At 39.7% G+C, this 26,891-nt stretch overlaps 1 protein-coding gene across 2 annotated transcripts in view; it reads left to right on the forward strand.

Moving 5' to 3' along the window:
- Window positions 1-26,891, forward strand: part of LOC124138071 (inositol polyphosphate-5-phosphatase A-like) — a 156,286-nt gene that overhangs the window by 34,259 nt on the left and 95,136 nt on the right. For both annotated transcript variants that reach the window (XM_046504589.2, XM_046504587.2), the window contains exons 2-3: window positions 4,734-4,775; window positions 16,097-16,197. In XM_046504589.2, the coding sequence (XP_046360545.1) occupies window positions 4,734-4,775; window positions 16,097-16,197 (143 nt within the window). The remainder of the gene's footprint in view (window positions 1-4,733; window positions 4,776-16,096; window positions 16,198-26,891) is intronic.

Genomic DNA, 26,891 nt, shown 5'->3' on the forward strand with positions numbered 1-26,891 from the left:
TCAGGTGAGCTACAGGGCTTCTGTATCTGTTTATTGCTCACTTGACACAGTAAGGTAACTCAACACGTGTTCACTTTTTGCGTTTTTAAAAGCTCTGATATTTTTTCGAAGTTTGTGCTTTCATCTTGCTCTTAAATCTCCTGAAATGTAGTTTTTTTTATCAAATATTATCTCTTCAAAAAATAGCATATGAAGGACATGTCTGACGTCATATTTTGTTCAAATAATTTTTGGATTTACAACATTAAAAAAGTCACGTTTCACAAGAACTTCAAACATTATGTTATCATGAAGCCACAAGACTTAGAAAGCTGAACCCTTGTTAGAATGATAATGGCTGTGATTGACATCATGAGCATCGATCCATGCAGTTGGGATACGATGACATGCATCAATCAAGTCAGCGAGCCTGACCACCCGATCCCGTTAGTCGCCTCTTACGACAAGCATAGTCGCCTTTTATGGCAAGCATGGGTTGCTGAAGATCTATTCTACCCTGGGTCTTCACAGGTCATGGCTGTGGGAAGATTAAAGGAATCATTAAAGGCAATAACGTCAGTAGGCACAGATAATGTTACAAAAACAAGTCTTTCTCGAATCTGATTTTCTTAAAGTTGAAAAAATTTATTTTGAAACTAATTTGATTTGTTGCTTAAAATTTGTTTCTGACATGTGCCCTGTGGCTGTTGTTGGAGCCATCTTAGTGCTAAGACATGTTAGTGATCAAAGTTGTCACGGACTTCCAGTGGTCAACGTTCTATAATCAACTTGTGTTTACACGGCTCTGTGACAGAGTGAGCCATGTTGTTTTGGGATATATCTGAAAAACAAAAACATTTATTCTAGAAGATTATATGGTTCTGTCCTGATGTACAAAACCTTCCAAATGGCGGACTGGTTTTCTTGGGGGAATTCAAGTCAGCAAAGAGCCGGAGTGACAGGAGACAATTACAATTTTATTCACAAAAATAATAAACAATATCTTAAATATAGCTGAGGGTGCCAAAGAGAGTCAGTACAACCCTCTGGCTGTGGGGTGAGATGTCTGCTTGGTTTGAGTGTCAAACCCCTACACTTAACATTTTGCTGTGTGTGTTTAATAAAAATTAGAACAATATAAAGGAATATGATTGGTTGTTGATACACAATGGGCGTGTGCTACGGTTAATGAATGGCTAGACAGAGGGGAATACGTAATCCTGTTGGACTGGCACTTATCTTGTTAACATATTTACTGGGTGCTTGGAAAGAGATTATGGTATCACTATAGACAAGCTTGTCTGGGGGCTAATCCTTAATGAGTTTAAATTGATGCATTCGCTGAATGTTATTCTAATATAGGTGATGACAGATTTACTTTAATAAAATAGTTCAATTCAATCTATTAAACTATGCAGACATAACCTTTGTCTTATTGAATAGTATGTCTGGGAGATGGGTTCACGTTACCTTAGGCTAGCATCTATCTAAAAAGCTATAACTGAAACTACTATTATTTTGTATCTGCGTTTTCCTTGATTAATATGTATTACCGTATTCGACGTAATAAGCGCCCAGGGCGCTCTCAAAATCTCGTAAAATCCAAAGATCGTAAATTTCGCCTGAAATGTTTACATACGACAGATATATTTTTCAAGAATTTAATTGCCCATAATTAAGGGTGCATTTAACACAAGAGTGCGTATTATTCACGAATAAATAAGTCTTGTGTACATTGATCAATCAGAAGGGGTGCTGATTGGAATTGTTCACTCGCCATTATATTAGCAAATATCGCGGTGGGCGCTTATTAGAGTGGGGCGCTTATTACGTCGAATACGGTACTTGCTGTTCTATAATTATATGAAATTTTGTATAAATGTTACACCATGATAAATTATTAAAGCACTTTCTGTGGATCTTATTATTATATGAAAACTTAGTATAAATGTTATATCATGATAAGATACTGGAAACAGTATTATTTTTCTCAGGTTAAACAACAAAATGAAAAGATTCACTGAACATCCTGTAAGTCCTTGAAAAATATGTGGTGAAAACGACTTGTTGGGCTCAGCCTTTCTGAGATAAACTTCCATCCGTCCACTTTCCGTTTCCGGAACTCTTGAATAGTTCTTGTTGAAACTCGCTATACAGATCAGTCTAGTGGGGAACTCCAGGTGCCTTTTGATGTTTTGGGATGTCTATATTTTCAATTTTCTTTTTGTTTTCATAACAAATTGGACATATACTAAAAATGAGGGTCGTGCTCGTTTCCAGAGTAGAACTCCAAACTCGTTGATTATTTTTAGACGAAACTTGCAATACATATCATTCTAGTGGTGAACTGGCACTTTTTGATCATTTGGGATGTTATAAAAAACTGAACAGCGTTATTTTTTTCTTTCCTGAACTGAACATATTCAATGGCCGTTGATTTATCCAAAAGTTCGGTATAAGAAGCCAAACTCCATTTCCGAGTTGCACCAGGAAGGTTTAAAAATACATATTTACTAAGACTTGTTGAAAGTGTATCTTTTTTTCCTCCCTCCTTTACATTACATGTATAAGGAAGTCAAAATTGATATTTGAATTTAGAATTTAATTTTGTATATTTTCAAACTACTGACCTGAATTTCTTAGCCAAAAATCTGTAGATTTAAAAATACAGTAGACTACGGTTATAACGAACTCGAGGGGACCACTAACTTTAGTTCGTAATAACCGTAGTTCGTTATAAGCATACATACAGCATATATACAACAAATGGTCGGGAGTAAAAATAAGTTCGTTATATCCGCCAGTTCGTTATAAGCGTGTTCGTTATAAACGTAGTTTACTGTATGTCTGACCTAAGGATATCAGTATTTGTGTGAAAACAGTATGTATTTGGCCACATGTCCAGCATTACCCAGTCAGTAAACTACTGGTTGTTATCTACATTCATGCAGTGCCTGTATTCCTCTATTGGGGGTTTTACCTTCATAACACTTGTCACTATGCCTGTCGTAAGAGGTGACTAACGGGATCGGGTGGTCAGGCTCAGACTTGCTTGATGCAAGTGGATCAATGCTCATGATGTCAACCATTGGATTGTCTGGCCCAGACTCAATTGTTTAGAGACCGCTGTCATATAGCTGAAATACTTCTGAGTGCAGCGTTAAACAAAAAAAACAAAAAACAGTCTTGGCTTGATATTATAACAACTGGCCTGTGCCACTAGTGTCATCATCAGTGTGGACAATGCCACTGTATTCAACGTAGCAAGTTTACAAGAACTGGTTCTTGTTAAAGACTATTCCACTTTGGATTTACTAGGTTAGTCTTCTGATACGTCATTAGAATATATACACTCAAGGCCCGTTAATCCAACACCCGTTAATCCCATAATCGGCTTTATCCAACACTAATGATGGGAACCGATTAAATCAGTGTTTTTAGACCCTTTAATCCGACAGTCTCACACTCCGACTGCAATCCACTTATTTGCAACGAATTACCTGAATCACCTGTCAATCAGTCTCGTTAATCTGACACAGTGATCGGCCTACTCTGTAGTCATCTGCCCGCGAGTACACAGCCATTGTTTTGATGTCGGACGAGTCGGCTGGTAGCTGCATATTACAATGGCTGCAGAGATAAACTTGCTTAACAATAAACAATTAATGCTTTAAATAAACAAAACAGGATTAATCACATGCTTAGATTACCTCAATCTTTAGAGATTGCATGATTAGCTAGAAAACATATTCCGTAAACAATCTAACAAAACAATATGAATATTTCATTTTTCACTTTTTTTATTATGTGTTTGTATCGTTATCTATTGTGTATCAATTTTCGATCATGAATGTTGATACTACTTAATTTCGTTTATTCAACATACTCGTTAATCCGACGTAATCATTTGCAACCAACCATGTCGGATTAACGGGACTTGACTGTATAAGGAACAGTAACTACAGATATTAAGGCATCTCAACAGATTTTGCCAGTGTGCGCGATCCGGGTATATGCGCTAATTTAATAATAATCATGAATTGTGCATGAATAATCACTCAGAAAAATAATCAAACCTGCATTGAAAACCCTTCACTGTATTTAAGTGAAATAATCTTGAAAGTAACTTTAAACCCCACTGCATCTGTCACAGCCCTCTAAGTTCGTTGTGACTCCTAACTGAGTATCATAAGTCCTCACTTAAGAACTTACTCCAACGTTCATACAATGTTTGGCCCTCACATGTTATTTAGAATTGGTCCTATGCTTGTCATTAGAGGCAACATGATGGATCGGATGGTCAGACTCTGTGATGATGATCCCAGACATTGTACAATGATGGTGTGGATCATTGCTCACAGTATCAATCACTGGTTTGTCTGGTCCAGGCTTGATTATTTTCAGTCTGCCACCATAAAGCTGGAATATGGCCGAGTGCAGTGTTAATCAATAAATAAACCTATTATTTAGAACATGAAGATGATAGTCAAGTGAGTGAGTGAGTGAGTATGGTTTTTACGCCGCTTTTAGCAATATTTCAGCAATATCACGGCGGGGGACACCAGAAATGGGCTTCACACATTGTATCCATGTCGGGAATCGAACCCAGGTGTATGGCCTGACGAGCGAACGCCTTAACCATTAGGCCACCCGACGGCCCCTGATGATAGTCAAGACATAGTATTGATTGACATAGTATTGATTGACATAGTATTGATTGACATAGTATTGATTGTCTGTTTGTTTCCTTTCAGCCTGAACAGATGTTCAAGCCATGGCTGAAGGAGTTCCTAGGAGTGAGTATGCTTCCCTTTCACTTCCATGTTCCTTATATACCCGTGAGTGCTGCTACATATAGTTTATACCCGTGAAGATCTGGGTTAGAATTGATCTTCAGTAACCTATGCTTGTCGTAAGACGCGACTAATGGGATCGGGTGGTCAGGCTCGCTGACTTGGTTGATGCATGTTATCATATCCCAATTGCGTGGATCGATGCTCATGATGTCAGTCACAGGACTGTGTGGTCCAGACTTGATTATTTACAGACCGCCGTCATATGGCTGGAATATTGTGGCGAGTCAAGCGTTCAACAAACAAACAAACAAGTGAATAAAGTGTTCACTGATCGCGCCGAAAGCCCCGGGGTTTGATTCCCAAAATTCTCTTCCTTCCTGGCCTGATACTGAGGAAATCTAAACCTTTTAACTATATACTACTCAAAAGAAGTTAAGGATCACCCGATTCTTTCATATTGGTAATGTTAATCTGTCATGGCATGAGAGATTAAACTATTGTAATATGAAAGAATCAGGTGATCCATAACTTCTTTTGAGTAGTATATTATAGAATTTAGATGTTTGTGTTATTGTTGTGTGAAGATGTATGCGAGACACACATCTACAACCAGGGAATGATTTCAGCCTTTGTGTCACTTAAGGTTATCCTATATGATATTGTGACACAGCAGAGACAGGCAGTGGTAGCTGTGTGCACTGCATTAATTCTGTCTATGTCATGTTTAAACATGCAAATGTGTTCATATATTATTCGGGGGCACAGGTGGCCCAGTCGTCTAAGGCGCCGCGATTCGCTGTGCAGAGTTGCGTCCCTTGGGCAAGACAGAAACCTATGATTGTGGGTTCGAATCCCGGTTCGCCCCAATTATGTTTCTAGGTTTGTCAGCACCATACCCGTGCTCGTGGGTTTCATCGAAGTGGTAAACGTCTGAGACCTGCATCACTTCGGGCTTTCCTCCCACATAAAGCTGACACGCCGTGATATAACTGGAATACTGTTAAAAGCGGCGTTAAACCCAACTCACTCACTCATATATTATTCAATGCCAGCATGAGAACAATGTCCCCACAAAACTCTTTACAGTCCATGCATCACACCTACAGTCTGACATTTAATATCAACTGGATTTTGAGGCTGTCATGGGATGACCTTTATGTCTGTCAAACGGTATTTAGTGTTGGGATATTATTGCATGTAATTTCACAAGTGGTTAATTACCCAGGATGTTACGCCCACATTTCAAAAACAAAGTTCACATTTGATCATTGAATGTAAATAGCCTCGGTGTAAACATGTATTGAGGTCACGGCCAGGCTGTTTCTGGATTCATGGGTGATGGGGACAGTGGGTGGCCAAATGGAATAAGTATTGATGTAAAGGACAGGCTGTTTCTGGGGTTTCATCGGTGAGGGAGAACATGGGTAGTACTGAGGTCACGGCCAGGCTGTTTCTGGGGTTTCATTGGTAAGGGAGAACATGGGTAGTATTGAGGTCATGGCCAGGCTGTTTCTGGGGTTTCATCGGTGAGGGAGAACATGGGTAGTACTGAGGTCACGGCCAGGCTGTTTCTGGGGTTTCATCGGTGAGGGAGAACATGGGTAGTACTGAGGTCACGGCCAGGCTGTTTCTGGGGTTTCATCGGTGAGGGAGAACATGGGTAGTATTGAGGTCACGGCCAGGCTGTTTCTGGGGTTTCATTGGTGAGGGAGAACATTGTTAGTATTGAGGTCACGGCCCGGCTGTTTCTGGGGTGTCATTGGTGAGGGAGAACATTGTTAGTATTGAGGTCACGGCCAGGCTGTTTCTGGGTTCATGGGTGATGGAGACAGTGGGTGGCCAAATGGAATAAGTATTGATGTAAAGGACAGGCTGTTTCTGGGGTTTCATCGGTGAGGGTAAACATGGGCGAGCCTAGTGGACTGAAGTATTGATGTCAAGGCTTTGGGGATAATTGTATGTACCAACACAGTGACTGAAAATATATCTTGTTTCTCACCCGGCCAAAGATCAATAAATGGTAGGGTCCTAAGGTTTGGTTTGTTTATATGTTGAGTATTGGAACCGATAAAACTTAACATTTCAATCCTTTACAGTTACACATAGTGTTCTGTGCAAGCTGCTTAAGTACAAATTTTTGTTTGTTGATTAACGTCCCATTCAGCAGTGTTTCAGTTGTTGATGCCTGTCTGTAGGTAATTGAGTCTGGACCAGTGACTGATATAATGGGCAATAACCCACACAGACTGACCACAGCTGATCCATCTAGTCCACTTGTACAAGCTTGGGGTTGCAACTCACAATGGGCAATAACCCACACAGACTGACCACAGCTGATCCATCTAGTCCACTTGTACAAGCTCCGGGTTGCAACTCACAATGGGCAATAACCCACACAGACTGACCACAGCTGATCCATCTAGTCCACTTGTACAAGCTCCGGGTTGCAACTCACAATGGGCAATAACCCACACAGACTGACCACAGCTGATCCATCTAGTCCACTTGTACAAGCTCCGGGTTGCAACTCACAATGGCAACATTTTGAAATGCAAAATATTCACCACAAAATATTTCATCTGATACAAGTGAGGGATATTTGCCTCAGCACTTCCCCAAGGTTCCAGGTTCAAATCGTGTTTGAAACCCAGAATTTGTCCATTAACTTGCCGCTCTATCTAACCTTGCATTAATGTTTCATCCATCAATTTCATGTACCAAATTACATATCCTTGTGGGCAACTTGTTTGAATTTGTCTAGGTTGTCCATGCAGTGGTCACTCTGTCCCTGCCAGCGTTAGAAATTGGCACTAATCCTATAGTCCTTACCAAACTGCCCAATAGTAAATGTATCCTAAGGACTAGTAGAAATTGGCCCATTTTAAGGGTTTTGCTATATGTTATCATTATAAGGACTAGTGGACAAAAACTGTTAGTTTCTAACCCTGCCTGCCATTGTGAATGTGTCGTAATCATATTGGCATCCATATCTATCGATACATATTAATTATCTTATTGCAAGCCAATAGCAATATTTTAGCTATATGATCATATTGGAAGTAAATATAGGCATGGAGACATCATGAACAGTGTTGAAGATTAAGTAACGCATGAAAGTGATGGGGTCGTTGTTGTAACCCTAATGTTACAAGTTATAGATTTATGTTGTCCCGGGATTAAGATACAAAAGAAGAGTTCTGGAGGGCCCCTGACAGGAGCTTCCCTTAATTTCCTACACTGTTGTATCAGACTTTGCTGAAAATACATAGCCCTAGTTGTAGACTGATGTATTTTGTCAGGGATGAGTATATTACATTCTTAATGATAAGGGGCGGTCGGGTAGCCTAGTGGTTAAAGCGTTCGCTCGTCACGCAGAAGACCCGGTTTCGAATCCCGACATGGGTTCAATGTATGAAGCCCATTTCTGGTGTCCCCCGCCGTGATATTGCTGGAATACTGCTAAAAGCGGCATAAAACCAAACTCACTCACTCTTAATGATAAGGTTTGATGTTCTCAGAGTGCTTGGTTACTGCCCTCAGACTTGGCTGCTATTTGAAGTTTTCTCTCATCAACTGAGCCATATGGATTTAACATTCATTCACCACATTCCTGGTCACACATTTCTTTCAGTCTTTCTTGGGTACAAGTTATGGAAAAGGAGCTATCATGTGTTTAATGTGCAATCAAAAATTACATCGTTCACTTATTTATTTATTTATTTATTTATTTATTTATTTATTTATTTATTTCTATTGATAAAATGGCATTGCACAGAAGCGTTTGGTTTTAATAATGTACAACACAGTCACTTTGGATCTGTTTAATGTCAAAAGCCTCAAATTTCCCACTGGAACAAATTATCTGTAATGCAATCAACGCAGCTAATTTAGAATTCCGGGATTTGTACCACTTGGTCCTCATTGGGAACCAGTGGGATATATTAACACCTGATAGAGTTGTTTTATTATCCGGATAATACCGGCAAATAACTCCGGGGAATACCAGCAATAAACACTGGTCAGAGCTTTCAGCCTGTTCTTGTTGAAACTGATAGCCGAGTTAGTTACTGGTAAATTATTGCCTGATCCATCTTTTTGTGAGTTGCAGTAAATTACTTTAAATTTGATCTTTCTTTTGGAACTTTGATGAATGCAGTAATATTATAAACCTTTTGGTTAGAATGGTGCTGTTTTAGGAAGGTGATGTTTCTCTAAGATATGAATGTAAGCCATTGGTGGTTAGAATATGAGGTATGTTATCATGTATTTGATAACTGTAAAATTCACACTGTTTCTGTTCACATGTATAAAAATATGTCAGGAACCATAATCCATCATTTTAAAACCAGTCATGGACTTTCACTCAGTATTTGAAGTTTCTGATGGCCTGGCATGGGAAGTATGTCCTTATATGGAATACTTTTGTACATCGTAATCAAATTTCTTCAGTGGTATCAAAAATCCACTGGAACATCATGGTGTGAAGATCCGGGTTAGAATTGATCTTCATCAACCCATGCTTGTCCTAGGAGGCGACTATGCTTGCCGTAAGAGGTGACTAACGGGATCGTGTGGTGATCGTGTGCTGACTTGGTTGATGCATCATTGTATCCCAGTTGTGCAGATCAATGTTCCTGATGTCAAGCATTGAATTATGTTTAAGAATGACATTTAGAACTGATACACATAAAGAGGATTTATGGATGTCAACTTCTTTTCTATGAGGAACACAATGTTTCGGAGTATATACTTACTCCTCGATTATTTACAGACCGCCGTCATACATCTGGAATATTGCTGAGTTTTGCATTTAAAAACAAACAAACAATAATACATTGGTTGACCTGTACCATGTAACAATGGAGGTGTCATCGGTCAGTTGGCAGAGTTGTGTTTACCTTGTGAACCGTCATGATCAATGCACATCGGTTTTGAAATCGTATTTTGGCAGTAAAGGTTGGAACACAGATGTACTTTATCCTGCTTTCATTTGCTTTCATGGACTAGTCAGTGTTATTGATAATTTTATGTTGCGATATCAGCAATCATCATTTATTGGTGTTTTTCAGTTAAGTTTTTAAATAGACTGAACTATCCTAAACTTGTGTTAGTGTTTTTACGTTTGTTTGTTGTTCAGCACCTGACACTCAGTAAGTTTCAGCAATTTGACATCTGTTAATAATCAAGTCTGTATCAGACAATCCAGTGATTGACTAAATGATCTTCAATCCACATAATTGGGATACAATGTCATGCATCAACCAAGTCACTGAGCCTGACCATCTGAACCATTTAGTCACCTCTTAAGACAAGCACAGTTTCCTCGGGACCTGTATTCTTACCCCAAATCCCAACGGATTAGTTGTTTTATGTCAGTGACAGTGAGATTGTGACAGTCACTACGTGATCACAACCCTCATTTAGGACCAGTCCTAATCAGGGTAGAATACAGCATGGCCGGCATGCAGAGGTGCGTTACCTAAGATCAGGCCTAACCGACATTGACCCATCTGAGAACTAACCCAGCAGGATTACATTCGTGTAAGAAATAATCAGGTTAATATATTCGACATCTGTGTTGACAAGAGGATTTGAAGCGCTGTACTACTGTGTCACTTTTCAAAAACTACATCTGCCTTTGTGACGCATGATGTCTTTTTTGAGCCAATCTTTAGTAAACAAGTCATGCGATCACTGGTCCTCAGAGCTTCAGGGCATTGAGTTTGCATAGTTTCTTTACAAATTCAGTCTATCAGGTCCATACCTTTTTTGTCGAGGAATGTGTTTAATCATAAGGATGCTAAACATTGAAGGGGGCACAGGTGGCCCAGTCATCTAAGGTGCCGCAATTCGCTGTGCAGAGTTGTGTCCCTTTGGTATGCCAGAAACCAATGATTGTGGGTTTTAATCCCGGTTCGCCCTGATTAGGTTTGTCAGCACCATACCCGTGTTTCATGTCTTCATGTATACCCAAGGGGCATGGGTGCATGGGCCAGTCGTCTAAGGCACCACAGTTCAATATGCAGAACTTGCGGCCCTTGGGTATGCCAGAAACCTGTGATTGTAGGTTTGATTGCTATTTCACCCCAAGTCTGTTTCTAGGTTTGTCAGCACCATACTTGTGGAAACTGTCTGAGACCTGCATCACTTTGAGCTTTGCCCCCACCTTAAGCTGACATGCCATGATATAACTGGAATACTATTAAATTAGCAGCCTGAAAGCAAACTCACTCACTCATTGCTTATCAAAGACTTGATAACCATGATGTTTCACTCATGTGCTTGTGATGTTGTGAAACGAATATCCTACTGATCCATGTTCACTGACTTTAATCCAGAGGAAAAGAAAGTTTCTGAAAAAAATGCAGATGTCTGGTTTTGTAAAATCCTGGCACTTCGTTCGTGTTCCCCTCAGAAAACTAGTTTTAGTTAGGTAATATTCAACTTCCACTAGCGTGGTTGTTGAGACGGGTGACGGAGGTATGGATTATTATTTGTAGCCAGGGGATCAAGTAAAGCTGACATTTGCATGTGCTAGGGATGAAATAAACATTTGGATCAATACACATTAATACACAGCATATGAGTCTTGGTATTGGAGGAGCAGGGCTTACGATGCACGGAGCCCTGAATGATGTGATGATGATTTTGATGGGAATGATGGATGGTGCAGAAAAGCCACTAAGTGTTGGTATTATCTTAATGGGGTGGTTGTGAACCTGACATATATCTTGTACAGTCTCACAGTTTAAGGTGCAGTATCGGATATTATACTTTTGTCTTTGTCTTCCATCTTCCCGAGGAGTTAAATGTCCAATTTCCATCCTTGCTGAACTAGGCTAGAAATTCTGGGCTTGATTGTAGCGGCCTTTAGGAGTTATGTCCCTTTTATTGACTAATCAGATTCAACCTCTCATATTACTTGCATTTTCTTCAAATACAGTGGCGTCGTCCAGCAAAGACGCTCTGATCGATAATCAAGATCTATATTGTAATATATCAAATCATGTGGGCACATTGATTAAAAACATAAAAAGAATCGGAAAATATGAGTTGTCGGTACTCATGCTTATCAAATCCTGCAAATTTGCACGGCAGTTTACGAAACTGGTTGTCGATTTCATTGCATGCTTTTGATGGGACTATACATTGACTCGTTAGTCCAGCCAAAATATAACTCATAAATTCAAGCCTAGTTCGGCGAGGGTTGAAACTGGACTTTTTTACAGTCAGTTACCTCCCTTGTTTTTGGAAGATGTTGTCTTCAAAATACAATATTGTTTTGACAGCAAATTATGTTATAAACTGTTGTTGCAGACAGCATTGTTCAAGTTATATTATAGCTTCATAAATAATCAAGTCTGACCAGGGACTATTAGCTGTAAGATTGCAGATGCATCGTGAAGTGAAGCAATATGCATTCATTTATTCCATTCTGGACCAGACAAACCAGTGGTTGATATTATGAGCATTGTCTCACGCAGTCAGGATATGAAGATTATACAACCAAGACATCAATAGAGTCCTGGGGATCTATCCTGCAGTGGACATATTTCATTAATCAACCACCAAATAACAATGTTACTTTCCATTTTCACATCTCTCCAAGCCCCTTATGGCAATGACCCATGAAGATCCGTTTTAGAATAGTTCTTCAGCAAACCATGCTTGTCGTAAGAGGCAACTAATGGGATCTGGTGGTCACGCTCACTGACTTGGTTGATGCATTTCTTTGTATCCCAATTGCGTAGATCGATGCTCATGATGTTAATCACTGGACTGTCTGGTCCAGACTGGATTATATACTGTCTACTGTCATATTGCTGGAATATTGCAGACTGCTATGTTAAACAACAAACAAACAAACAAACAAAAGGTATAAACCCTACAGCAATATCGTCTTCTCTACAATGTCTATTCTGAGTGTAGAGGGGCCATTACACATCTAGGGGTTATCTCTTTCTGTATGAGTTGCATCCCTTTGATAGACCAGGATTGGCTAGTGTCACTTATCTTTCTTCCCAAAGTAAGCAGGCATGCTGTGATAAAATAAAAATATTGTCCAAGAAACATTATTTCCAACACCCTCACTCCTGAAGCTTGCACATATTTCTCTTTCAGGGGTGGCATCATCAGGTTCTTTGTAGAGATGAGTTCTTGTATGATCTATTGTATAATCAGATATACCTTTTGTTTCTTGATACCAGTGCTGGGAGTGTTGTTATGTTTAACAGCAACTCCCCATGTCACCGATCAATCTTTACGCTACCATACTTCATCAAGGACTCAGTAGTCATTGAGCTGACATTGATTGTTGAACAGTGCCCTGATATATTTTCACAGCATCGAATAAATCCTGTTGCTGTATTTGTTTCCATGGAAAGAAATGCAAGTGTGATCTTGACCTTGTAACAATGTTTGTCAATGTGTTATTTCAGTGTATCGAGCCCTGTTGCTGTATTTGTTTCCATGGAAAGAAATGCAAGTGTGATCTTGACCTTGTAACAATGTTTGTCAATGTGTTATTTCAGTGTATCGAGCCCTGTTGCTGTATTTGTTTCCATGGAAAGAAATGCAAGTGTGATCTTGACCTTGTAACAATGTTTGTCAATGTGTTATTTCAGTGTATCGAGCCCTGTTGCTGTATTTGTTTCCATGGAAAGAAATGCAAGTGTGATCTTGACCTTGTAACAATGTTTGTCAATGTGTTATTTCAGTGTATCGAGCCCTGTTGCTGTATTTGTTTCCATGGAAAGAAATGCAAGTGTGATCTTGACCTTGTAACAATGTTTGTCAATGTGTTATTTCAGTGTATCGAGCCCTGTTGCTGTATTTGTTTCCATGGAAAGAAATGCAAGTGTGATGTTGACCTTGTAACAATGTTTGTCAATGTGTTATTTCAGTGTATCGAGCCCTGTTGCTGTATTTGTTTCCATGGAAAGAAATGCAAGTGTGATCTTGACCTTGTAACAATGTTTGTCAATGTGTTGTTTCAGTGTATCGAGCCCTGTTGCTGTATTTGTTTCCATGGAAAGAAATGCAAGTGTGATGTTGACCTTGTAACAATGTTTGCCAATGTGTTGTTTCAGTGTATCGAGCCCTGTTGCTGTATTTGTTTCCATGGAAAGAAATGCAAGTGTGATGTTGACCTTGTAACAATGTTTGTCAATGTGTTGTTTCAGTGTATCGAGCCCTGTTGCTGTATTTGTTTCCATGGAAAGAAATGCAAGTGTGATCTTGACCTTGTAACAATGTTTGTCAATGTGTTGTTTCAGTGTATCGAGCCCTGTTGCTGTATTTGTTTCCATGGAAAGAAATGCAAGTGTGATGTTGACCTTGTAACAATGTTTGTCAATGTGTTGTTTCAGTGTATCGAGCCCTGTTGCTGTATTTGTTTCCATGGAAAGAAATGCAAGTGTGATCTTGACCTTGTAACAATGTTTGTCAATGTGTTGTTTCAGTGTATCGAGCCCTGTTGCTGTATTTGTTTCCATGGAAAGAAATGCAAGTTTGATCTTGACCTTGTAACAATGTTTGTCAATGTGTTGTTTCAGTGTATCGAGCCCTGTTGCTGTATTTGTTTCCATGGAAAGAAATGCAAGTGTGATCTTGACCTTGTAACAATGTTTGTCAATGTGTTGTTTCAGTGTATCGAGCCCTGTTGCTGTATTTGTTTCCATGGAAAGAAATGCAAGTGTGATCTTGACCTTGTAACAATGTTTGTCAATGTGTTGTTTCAGTGTATCGAGCCCTGTTGCTGTATTTGTTTCCATGGAAAGAAATGCAAGTGTGATGTTGACCTTGTAACAATGTTTGTCAATGTGTTGTTTCAGTGTATCGAGCCCTGTTGCTGTATTTGTTTCCATGGAAAGAAATGCAAGTGTGATCTTGACCTTGTAACAATGTTTGTCAATGTGTTGTTTCAGTGTATCGAGCCCTGTTGCTGTATTTGTTTCCATGGAAAGAAATGCAAGTGTGATCTTGACCTTGTAACAATGTTTGTCAATGTGTTATTTCAGTGTATCGAGCCCTGTTGCTGTATTTGTTTCCATGGAAAGAAATGCAAGTGTGATCTTGACCTTGTAACAATGTTTGTCAATGTGTTGTTTCAGTGTATCGAGCCCTGTTGCTGTATTTGTTTCCATGGAAAGAAATGCAAGTGTGATCTTGACCTTGTAACAATGTTTGTCAATGTGTTGTTTCAGTGTATCGAGCCCTGTTGCTGTATTTGTTTCCATGGAAAGAAATGCAAGTGTGATCTTGACCTTGTAACAATGTTTGTCAATGTGTTGTTTCAGTGTATCGAGCCCTGTTGCTGTATTTGTTTCCATGGAAAGAAATGCAAGTGTGATCTTGACCTTGTAACAATGTTTGTCAATGTGTTGTTTCAGTGTATCGAGCCCTGTTGCTGTATTTGTTTCCATGGAAAGAAATGCAAGTGTGATCTTGACCTTGTAACAATGTTTGTCAATGTGTTATTTCAGTGTATCGAGCCCTGTTGCTGTATTTGTTTCCATGGAAAGAAATGCAAGTGTGATCTTGACCTTGTAACAATGTTTGTCAATGTGTTATTTCAGTGTATCGAGCCCTGTTGCTGTATTTGTTTCCATGGAAAGAAATGCAAGTGTGATCTTGACCTTGTAACAATGTTTGTCAATGTGTTGTTTCAGTGTATCGAGCCCTGTTGCTGTATTTGTTTCCATGGAAAGAAATGCAAGTGTGATGTTGACCTTGTAACAATGTTTGTCAATGTGTTGTTTCAGTGTATCGAGCCCTGTTGCTGTATTTGTTTCCATGGAAAGAAATGCAAGTGTGATCTTGACCTTGTAACAATGTTTGTCAATGTGTTGTTTCAGTGTATCGAGCCCTGTTGCTGTATTTGTTTCCATGGAAAGAAATGCAAGTGTGATGTTGACCTTGTAACAATGTTTGTCAATGTGTTGTTTCAGTGTATCGAGCCCTGTTGCTGTATTTGTTTCCATGGAAAGAAATGCAAGTGTGATCTTGACCTTGTAACAATGTTTGTCAATGTGTTGTTTCAGTGTATCGAGCCCTGTTGCTGTATTTGTTTCCATGGAAAGAAATGCAAGTGTGATCTTGACCTTGTAACAATGTTTGTCAATGTGTTATTTCAGTGTATCGAGCCCTGTTGCTGTATTTGTTTCCATGGAAAGAAATGCAAGTGTGATCTTGACCTTGTAACAATGTTTGTCAATGTGTTATTTCAGTGTATCGAGCCCTGTTGCTGTATTTGTTTCCATGGAAAGAAATGCAAGTGTGATCTTGACCTTGTAACAATGTTTGTCAATGTGTTATTTCAGTGTATCGAGCGCCTTGAGCCGTGTTTTGTGGCTCTCCACTGCCAGGAAGTCGGGGGCAAGAACTACGAGACCTCCATGCAGCATGTCAACCAGTTTGTCAAGTGAGTGGCCGTAGTAGGACTTCATGGTGCAGAGTTCGCTCGTCACGCCGAAGACCCGGGTTCGATTCCCGACATGGGTACAATGTGTGAAGCCCATTTCTGGTGTCCCCCGCCGTGATATTGCTGGAATACTGCTAAAAGCGGCGTAAAACCAAACTCACTCACACTCACTTCATGGTGCAGAGCTCAAGATAAGCTTTTGGTGTTGTGGGTATTTTACCCATGCATTTTAAAATCATTGGGTATCAGTAATTCTATCTGGGTATTCAAATTTCTGTTACCCACTAGTTTTTACACATGTGGGTATTTAAGTTAAATATTTAAAAACACTACTCATCTAGTGCCTGCAAACTGGTGTCGTGTGGGTTCGAGAGCTTTATAGGACTCAAAAATACCACGATACTTCCACAAGAAAGTGTGATGGCAAATGATCATGATGTAACTGTCATCGTGGAGTTTGGCAAGGTTGACGGAATGCCCGTTTATAATTTCAAAATAAGTTTCTGATTTACTAATCGAATACGCAGGGTTACTTAACACTATTTTGATGATACGCACAAGTTTTATTTTTGTAGCGTATCTGTAATGTTCGTTGCGTATTTGATACGCTTTGATTTTATTTTACTTCGTATTTCTGCATTTTGTATGCGTATTTCACGCAGATATGCAGCTTATCTGGAGCTCTGATGGTGTCTATGTCAGTGCAATCAGGTTCAGTTTAATACAGAATCCTGGACACGATATGCATCTCTGAGTAAAAACACAGAGGTTACAGCGGTCGAAACTAACATGTTTAGTCCACTAGTCCTTATGATAAAAACAAACAGCAAAACCCTTAGATAGGGCAAATAGTCCTTATGATACCTTAACTATTGGGCAGTTTGGCAAGGACTTCATGACTATTGCCAATTTCTCTATGCTGGGTTACCTCCCCTGATTCTGCCCAAGCCTACATACTTATATCAAGTTTTGAGTGGTTTAGTCTGTATGTATACTGTTTGAGAGGACCGCCTCACTGGTCTAGTGGTAGTGGTCAGGGTTCGATCCCTGGCCACGTCATACCTAAAGAAGTTAAAAGATGGTACTTGTTGTTACCCTGTCTGGCACTCGGCATTAAGGGGCTAAAACAAGAACTGGTCGGCTCGGAATCAGTATACTGTGTCTGAGTGGGGTATTCATGTTAAACTGCGGCATGGTATCTCAGTGGGCTAGCACTATAAATCGGCATCAGTCCGAACTAGTACAAGCAGCCACACACTCACATGCATGCACGTCGCTATATAAGTGCAATAATCGTGGACGCGACGTTAAAACCCATTTCAACTCACCTCAAGTTATACTTACTGGTATTCAATTGAAATGTTATGTATTTGAACAGATAGGTTCCTCCACTGCCATCTGGTGATCTGTAGGGTAGATGCAAATTTCATGTCAAACACTGTGATGAAAGGAAAGGGTGAGTTGGGGTAGAGTGGAAAGGGAATGAGGGTGAGGGTGAGGCAGTCAGTGGGGTGAGGAGAGTAAGAGTGAGGAAAGTGAGGGTGAGGCAGAGTGGGGTGAGGGTGAGGCAGAGTGGGCCGAGGAGGGTGAGGCAGAGTCGGGTGAGGAAGAGGAGGGTGAGGCAGAGTGGGGTGGGGGTAAGGGAGAGGAGGGTGAGGCAGAGCGGGATGAGGGTGAGGCAGAGTCGGGTGAGGAGGGTGAGGCAGAGTGGGGTGGGGGTAAGGGAGAGGAGGGTGAGGCAGAGCGGGATGAGGGTGAGGTAGAGGAGGGTGAGGCAGAGTGGGGTGAAGAGAGTGAGGGTAAGGCAGAGTGGGGTGAGGGTGAGGCAGAAGAGGGTGAAGAGAGTGAGGGTAAGGCAGAGTGGGGTGAGGGTGAGGCAGAAGAGGGTGAAGAGAGTGAGGGTAAGGCAGAGTGGGGTGAGGGTGAGGCAGAAGAGGGTGAAGAGAGTGAGGGTAAGGCAGAGTGGGGTGAGAGTGGGGTGAGGCGAGTGAGGGTGAGGCAGAGTAGGTTGAGGAGAGTGAGGGTATGGCAGAGTGGGGTGAGGGAGAGGCAGAGTGGGTGAGGGTGGTTGAAAGTTGTGTATGTTGGTGGGGAGATTGAGAAGGGAGATTGTGAAGGGAGTTTGCAAGGGAGGGTGTGGTGGTAGGGAGTTGGAGAGGTGAGGGTGAGTGAGAAGGGAGTGTGAGTGGAGAACTTGGTGGTAGGATTTGGAGGGGGGTGAAGAGGAAGGGTCACTAAGAGAGGGAAAATGAAAGTGCTCAACATGCACAACTGCATGACAGACAAGAGCATGAGCGGACAGGGAGTAAATCTGTAGACACATGCCCCACCTCAATCTACGGTGCTATATTTAGACACTTGTGTTGTACTGACAGCTATATATACGCTAGGGACTGCATGACACAGCACTGAATGTTTTGAATGGTGAAATTGATTATTGTATGAGTGTCAAGTTGTGTATGTGCTTGTATGTGCTTGTATGTGCTTGAGAGATTGACCTTTTACCTCGTTGCTAAGGAATTGTGTCTTCATGCAGTAGCTAACTGACAAGGTATTGGTTTTAATATGCTCATGGGGTTGAAATCAACTACCAATCAAAATACTTGTTCTGGATGTGAATGCCACATAAAAACACATTTAAAATAATGATCTTGCCAAGCAAGCCATCGATGTGTTGAATCAAATCAGAAGACTTTCATACATGAATTTTAGCTGGAAAACATGTTTCGGGAGTTTAAAGATTTTGAATGGACATTGAGCTTGTGAAAAGGGTAGCTGTGTAATGATCCTTGTGTCATATTTGTGTCTGAGATATCACACTGAAACATGTGTTAATGGTGGTGCAAGAATTCTGAAAAATGTTTATGTGTATTGAAGTGAAAGTTAACTTTGTGGTCAGTAACCAGATAAGAAAACACTCGTGCAATCAAAGTTCAGATTAAGTTATCTCATTTGCGATAATAAGCACCCAGGTGCTTTGAAATTAACAGAGGGGTGCTTTTTAAAACCTTTAACAACAAGTTTATTATTTTTTCTGTAATGTCAGGTAATACGAGCGATGCATAAAACCAAATATACCCCTTGTGATACTGCTACAACAAGTGTATCTTGACAACATGATGTTTCAATCTGACATTGTAAAACAAAGTTCAGCATTTTGCTTGGAAGCTCAGTGCAAGAGATGTTATCTCCTGCTCAGAAATCCATGTGCAGCCGGTTTCCTCCTGGCAGGGTTTTAGCAGAGATGCCTACCAAATTGTTAATGCACCGATCACGTGAAGCATTCTACAGGGAGCTAATTAAATTGCTTGTACACCGATATTTCTTAGGAACTTGAAACACCACATTGCATTTTGGCAATACAGTTAATGTTGTCACATGATGAATTTATGAATGTGTGGAGCTTTGACCACATGTTTCGTCATGAATGCAATGTTTTCGACACCATTTTTTGTCACCTCACTAAAATATCAGGGGTTTGGGGGCTTGGCCTCCACAGCAGCTTTTATTAACTTGCTTTCGTAAGTGATTTGTAATCTATAATTACCAAAGTTATTCCAGATATGTGTTTGTTTGAAATGTGGCCCCGATGTATGTCACTGATGAGGTTGTCGCATGCCGTTATGGAGCTTCTATTTTCGAGTACTTTGATGTTGATGTCCATTTTTTTCGATGTTGGGATTGATATTCAGTTATGAGGTTTAGTCATATTTTACCATACAAATGCAAGTGGAGTCATTTGTTTCTGGTTATTTTGATCTTTATTGCCCTGTTTTTAAAAATGTGCAGGTTGCGTGTGCAGCTGCATTACTAGCGTCAATGCATGTGTATCCATGCTTCACGTATGTGTCGGCCTAACGAAAATGTCGAAGCAAAAAAACAGCATCATGGGATGCTCTTGACATTTCTCTTTTTCACATGAAATAACGCTTTTTTACCCCACTGATGACTCCAAAGCTTCAATTAGGGTTGGTATCTCTGTGTATATGGAGATTTATTTTCGCACTCAGAAATGAATTTCCCTCCTAGTTCGGAATATGTCGTATTTTTCAAGATCACGTGAACCAATCGGATCTCAACATTCTGCCATGGAGGTAAGACAATGTAAGGTGGATCATATCATACCATATGTTTATCACAACTTTATGCAGGTCCACACAATTGTATAAGGAAGAGGTAAATATCTGACAACATTTAAGAAGCCCTGGGTAGCTACAGCTGTGTGTCTGCGTGACAGTAATTAACTCATGTTGCAGCACATGCAGCCATTTTCATCTCCCCAAGTGGAACAATAAGAACACAATCACCTGTGAAACATCAATCATGCAACAGGTGGCTATAAAGTTTACCTAGAAAAACATCAACATAAACACTTGGCTTTAAATATTTTCTTCACCTGCCTTAGACTTGTGCTGATAAAGTGTTCCTTCGCTATTGCGCTCTTCAATAAAGCGCTAACTCGGCTATAGCGCACGGTAAACCATGTCTCCCAAAGTTTACTGACATAAACTCAAGTTTTTCAATCACACGATGTTTTCCCCCATCTCAGAAAACATTATCAGCTGATCACCACGATCACGTAACACCGGAAATACCAGTCAACAAATCCGAACTGAAGTACACAATTTAATCCTATTATTATAATATCTGGTTATAAACAAAATTGTTCATTGTTTATCTGGACTAATGTTTGCAATATATTTTATCAATTATATTCAAAATTCCATTCAATAAATATAAATCAGGTTTACAATAATTTCGCCGAAATCATATGCGAAGTGATTGGTAGATCGCACAACTCACTTTTATTTACAGCAACCATGGTCAGATTACTGCTATTGACGCCTTGAAACGAACTTAAGTTGCAAGAGAATGGATACACATATCATAAATGCCGTACCGTGACTCGCTAAAAGTCATATTTGAGGCAGTTTCTCTATTAAAAGTGATGTTGCTTCATCACTGAAACTGACACTGCTTGTTTCTCAACTATCAACAGTTCTTAGGTAAATGGCACATGTTTCTCAACTATCAACAGTTCTAAGGTAAATGGCACATGTTTCTCAACTATCAACAGTTCTAAGGTAAATGGCACATGTTTCTCAACTATCAACAGTTCTAAGGTAAATGGCACATGTTTCTCAACTATCAACAGTTCTAAGGTGAATGGCACGTTTCACAACTATCAACAGTTCTAAGGTGAACAGCACATGAAAACAAGACGATATGGAAAAGGTTACACAAAACCAAATGTTTTCCCATAGACTTCTATACTACTGTCATATATTTTTTTTAAATAACTAGGCATTCAACAGCTACATGTACATGTGTGCCTCAAAGCAGCAATTACAAAAATGGCCAGCTTAGCCAGTTCCTTTTCTGAGTACAGGAAGCTGAGAACACACCACCTCCAGTTCCACACCAGTTATACAATCAGTATAAGTTTTCATGTTAGAAATGACAGCACTAAGTATTGAAAAACAATGGTGAGTTGTAATACTTGATGGATGTACATTTTTAAAACATAAAAATCATAAACAAAATTATCCAAACAGAGCTGCCAGATTTCTAGATCTGCATTCAATCTTCTCCATGAAAAAACTGCCTGTGTAACAACTGAACCTTAGTTGGAGGATAATGAAGGTGTCATGTGGTGAGAAGGAGCTTGCTGTGGTGTCACAACTACCTAACTCCCTGAGTCAGGCTGTATTGTTGCAAGTGACCCGTTCCACAAAGCGATCTTCGCGCTATGACTACTGCAAGCATTTTTTAAATTATGGGACTTACGATCATCTTAGCGCTTAGATTGCTATGTGGAATGAGGCCCAGGGTCCTATTGTCCCAGTATGCCTGTACTTGTTGGGAAGACTTTGACTGCACAGAGTTACCTTCCTTTGATGTCAGGATCTGCTGGTCATGCCTAGGTTTGTCTGCACTATCACCTATGCTCATCGTTTTTATCAAATTGCAACATTTTAGGACCTGCATAACGTCGGACAGGTTGCCTCGCGGTGATGTAATTATAATATAGTTCACAGTGATGTTAAACACAATTAGTGGTAGCTGGACCTGCCATGTTAGGCCTCCGTGCTGTTTTATAACTTACTTAAGGGTAACACATTTGTGTTGTGAATGACCTTATCAATAGTGACACATTTGTGTTGTGAATGAGCTTATTGATGGTTACACACTTGTGTTGTGAATGAGCTTATTGATGGTGACACACTTGTGTTGTCAATGAGCTAATTGATAGTGACACATTTGTGTTGTGAATGAGCTAATTGATGGTGACACACTTGTGTTGTGAATGAGCTAATTGATGGTGACACACTTGTGTTGTGAATGAGCTAATTGATGGTGACACGTTTGTGTTGTCACTCAGAGCTTATTGATAGTGACACGTTTGTGTTGTGAGTGAGCTTATCAAGGGTTACACATTTGTGTTGTGAATGAGCTTATTGATGGTGACACACTTGTGTTGTGAATGAGCTTATTGATGGTGACACATTTGTGTTGTGAATGAGCTAATTGATAGTGACACATTTGTGTTGTAAATGAGCATATCAAGGGTGACACATTTGTGTTGTAAATGAGCATATCAAGAGTGAAACATATGTTTCAAGTTGTCAGTTGAGACTACTTGAGGCCAGCAGTGAATTTAAATCACATCAGCAACTTTTTTCATATAAAGTAAAATACTTCAAAAGATTCTTACTGTGTTTGTGGTTTTAATGATCAGTTACAGCAGGGAGTACACGGAAATCTTTAGGTAGCAGCTGGAGTCATTTCCAAAAGCATGTACGTCCGAGTGTTGGTGGAACATATAACTAGGTTCATATTCGTCCACTTTCCGGTCAGCGAGATCACCTGTGATTCAACGTGTTTCTAATCATGAGACGTACTGTTCTCCTGGATACTACGGAGTCAGGGGATGTCGACTTCAGATAATGATCGAGATGTTACAATGACATAGGTACTGTGGGTACATACCCATTTCTAGATCACAAGGTACTGTGGGTACATACCCATTTCTAGATCACAAGGTACTGTGGGTACATACACATTTCTAGATCACAAGGTACTGTGGGTACATACACATTTCTAGATCACAAGGTACTGTTGGTACATACACATTTCTAAATCACAAGGTACTGTGGGTACATACCCATTTCTAGATCACAAGGTACTGTGGGTACATACACATTTCTAGATCACAAGGTACTGTGGGTACATACACATTTTTAGATCACAAGGTACTGTGGGTACATACACATTTCTAAATCACAAGGTACTGTGGGTACATACACATTTCTAGATCACAAGGTACTGTTGGTACATACACATTTCTAGATCACAAGGTACTGTGGGTACATACACATGTACATTTTTAGATCAAAAGTACTGTGGGTACATACTAGGGCTGCAACGAATACACTATGCGGCGAATACAATTCGTATCACGAATATGGGTAATGAATACGAATATTAATTCACGAATACAATAACAAGTCAGCAGTTTAGGTATTGTTTGTCATATTCAGTGAAACAATAACAACATAAATTATTTGACACGGTTTGTTAATTATTAATATATTATACATTTATATATAGAGGTTATCACGCGAGTGTGTTTGGGGATGGTAAATATCCTGCATTAGGAATAAACATTGTATTTAGCGAGCCTTGGCGAGCTAAATACATAGTGTTTATTCCTAATACAGGATATTTACCATCCCTAAAGACACAAGCGTGATAACCTCTTTATCATATAATGTCATTCTTTAATTCTGTACTTCAAAATCGCTTTCCCTCTCTCACAAACATTACCGAAACATTGAGAGTTTTCCTGGAATGCGCGCATTAATATTTATTACGTCAGAGGGTAAGTGATGTGTCAGTCGGACAGTGACAGTACCCAATATAGTTCCAACTGAAATCTATTTCTTATACAGTGGCGAAGCAACATAAACGCAAAACAACAATTGTTTTTAATTGCCTTTCGCGGCAATCCATCGGTCTGTCCGCTAGAGTAACTGCCCTTTGTCAAAGGGAAGCTACTCTAACCCTAGTCTATGAGACGTCACAGCCACGGTCAGACGTTGTTGACAGTTGGTCTGTCCTGTCATAACGTTAAGAAGTGTAGTCAGATGTACACACAGCGACAAAACGAAACAAGGTAACAATTCAAACATATTTCGGCTAAATCCAACTATTTTAATTTGTGGAGAAGGTTTCAAGCCTCAGAGATCTACAAGCACAGATATGCCTACTGATCCCGCTTGGCTAGGCCTCGTGCCCTCGCAAATTTGTTTCGAAATTTATATCTCCAAAGTTGTCAAAACTTATAAAATGCCACATCTACGTCACAGTTAGACACTGATTTTCAGTATATTAGACTGTGCTTTTGATAATGATAGCAATTATCCCTGTAGTTTATCCAGATTCCAGATATAGTTAATTCTGACTCGATCGCCGAATAACGAGGGCGACGCCATGTTTGTTTATGAACAGTGAAAGTAGTCCCTACTTGACCTTTGATATTTGCATCTCTATCCGCATATGACCCCAACAGATATCGTTTTTATCCGTTGGCTTTATCCTGCCGAGAAACCTACCCATTATATGATAAACTGCTTTATCCAGGTACTAGTATCTGCTCAAATGCGACAATGACCAGTGACCACAATACTGTTAAATTAAAGTGTTGTTTTGGAAGAAATCTATGCATATAATATATTCTTAAGGATATTTTTAGGTACAGGGTATGTAAATACACTTGATTGCATATTCATAAATATTCGATTCTTGTGGCCACGAATAATGAATTCAATTCATAAATGGATACGGTTCAATTCACCGAATACGCAAGTGAATTACGCATCAGTCGGAAAGCGCACGTTAAATCTCCAAAGTAAGTAAGTAAGTAAGCAAGTGAATTGTATCAGTCCTAGTACATACACATTTCTAGATCTCGCGACTATGAATTTAAAATTAGCAATTTTTTCCTTATTAGCAGGAAATTCGGTATAATACGTGATTAGTCAGCTATTAATCACATTGGTTACGCATGTCTGGGACCACACCTAATTGTAAAACAGTATCGCCCATCCCCCAAATTTTCAAAAGATATTTATATTCTGATTTAAATATGTTTATGTTGTCAGTTTTGAAAAACAACTGATATAAAAATAAAATCTATGAGTCCACCGTCATCAATGCGTTGCCGTTGGTTACAGCCCTACTTGGTGGAAGTAACTTCGATATCCTGTTATTCAGTTTTCTGCTTTTGAAGTGTCACATGAAAGACTGAATTTGACATTAGAATGGTTTCATCTGTTGGGCTTAGTGAGAACATTTCCTTTCAGTCTTGATTGTTTACACAGTGGATGGTTTTTTCAAAGGCCTGCAGTCTCAAGTGCTTTGATAATAATCAAATCTTACTATTATATGTTAAGGAAAAAGGACTTTATTCAAGCTTAATTCTGTATTTATGCTCTTGCTATCTACAATCTTCATGTGATTTGGTTTTCGTTGAGATAAGGATATGTATTTTTGGCCATTAAACACCAAAAAATATGTTACAATAATTTTGTATTTATATTTTTATTGCTACTGTACAACCTTCGTGTGATTTAGTTTTAGTTGAGATAAGGATATGTATTTACAGCCATTAAACACTAGAAAATATGTTACAATAATTTCAATATGTCACTTTTTCTTGTGGTTGCTGGAACCCACTGTTTGCAGAGTTGCCTCCCTTAGATACTAAGAGATGAAGAGTTCAGGGCCCCCGTTCCACGTAAGCCTATGTTAAAGTATGGGAGTTACAATCATCTTAGCGCTAAGATTGATTTGTGGGACAGGGCCCAGTACCAGTAGTTCACCTGATTATGATGCTTGTCGGTTACTTAGTGACCACATCCATGAATGTGGGTTTCACTGGGTAAACACCTACGTTGTGTGTAAGTTTAGACTTTCCTCCTGCATAAAGCTGAAAGGCCATGATATAATTGAAATATTGTTACAGATGCAATTCAGTCACTCATTAATGAGCGTAAAGTGCAGATGAATGAGTAATTAATGAGCTGTAGGAACTACAGATTATACACTCTTCTGTTCATTCACACAGGCAATGTTTGAAGCCCATTTCTGGTGTTACCCGCTGTGATATAGCTGGAAAATTGCTAAAAGCGGCGTTAAAAACTGTTCTCACTCACGCATTCACTCAGGATAGAAAATATTTCAGAAGCCGTTTTCTCTGGTCCAGTGGCAGAAGGCACTGTGATTTCTTCACACAGAGTTACGTCCCTTTGCAGCCAGGATCTGCTGTTCATGTGATGAAATCCAATGTTCTTGATCTGTCGGTATCATACTCATGCTTATTTAGTTTCCCATAATTGTAAACATGTTGTATCTGAGTGGACTTATACTGTTTGAAACCAAGGAACAGATTGGATTAGGGTGCAACGAGGGCTCGAAAAAACCTTGAATTTTAGAGTTGGTCTTGAAGACTCTTTAATTGGCATTTGACTTGAAAAGGTCTTTAAAATAAACAACATGATTTGAAAAAGTCTGTGATTGTCCAGTGGGTGGAGTGTTTACCTTTCAGATACAAGTCCCAGGTTACTATCTGATGATGGTCCAGTTGGTGAAGTGTTCATCTGTCAGACACAAGTCCTAGGTTCTTATCTGAT

This window comes from Haliotis rufescens, unplaced genomic scaffold (assembly GCF_023055435.1).
Source record: "Haliotis rufescens isolate VD_foot unplaced genomic scaffold, xgHalRufe1.0.p SCAF_12, whole genome shotgun sequence".
In the NCBI taxonomy this organism is placed as follows: domain Eukaryota; kingdom Metazoa; phylum Mollusca; class Gastropoda; order Lepetellida; family Haliotidae; genus Haliotis; species Haliotis rufescens.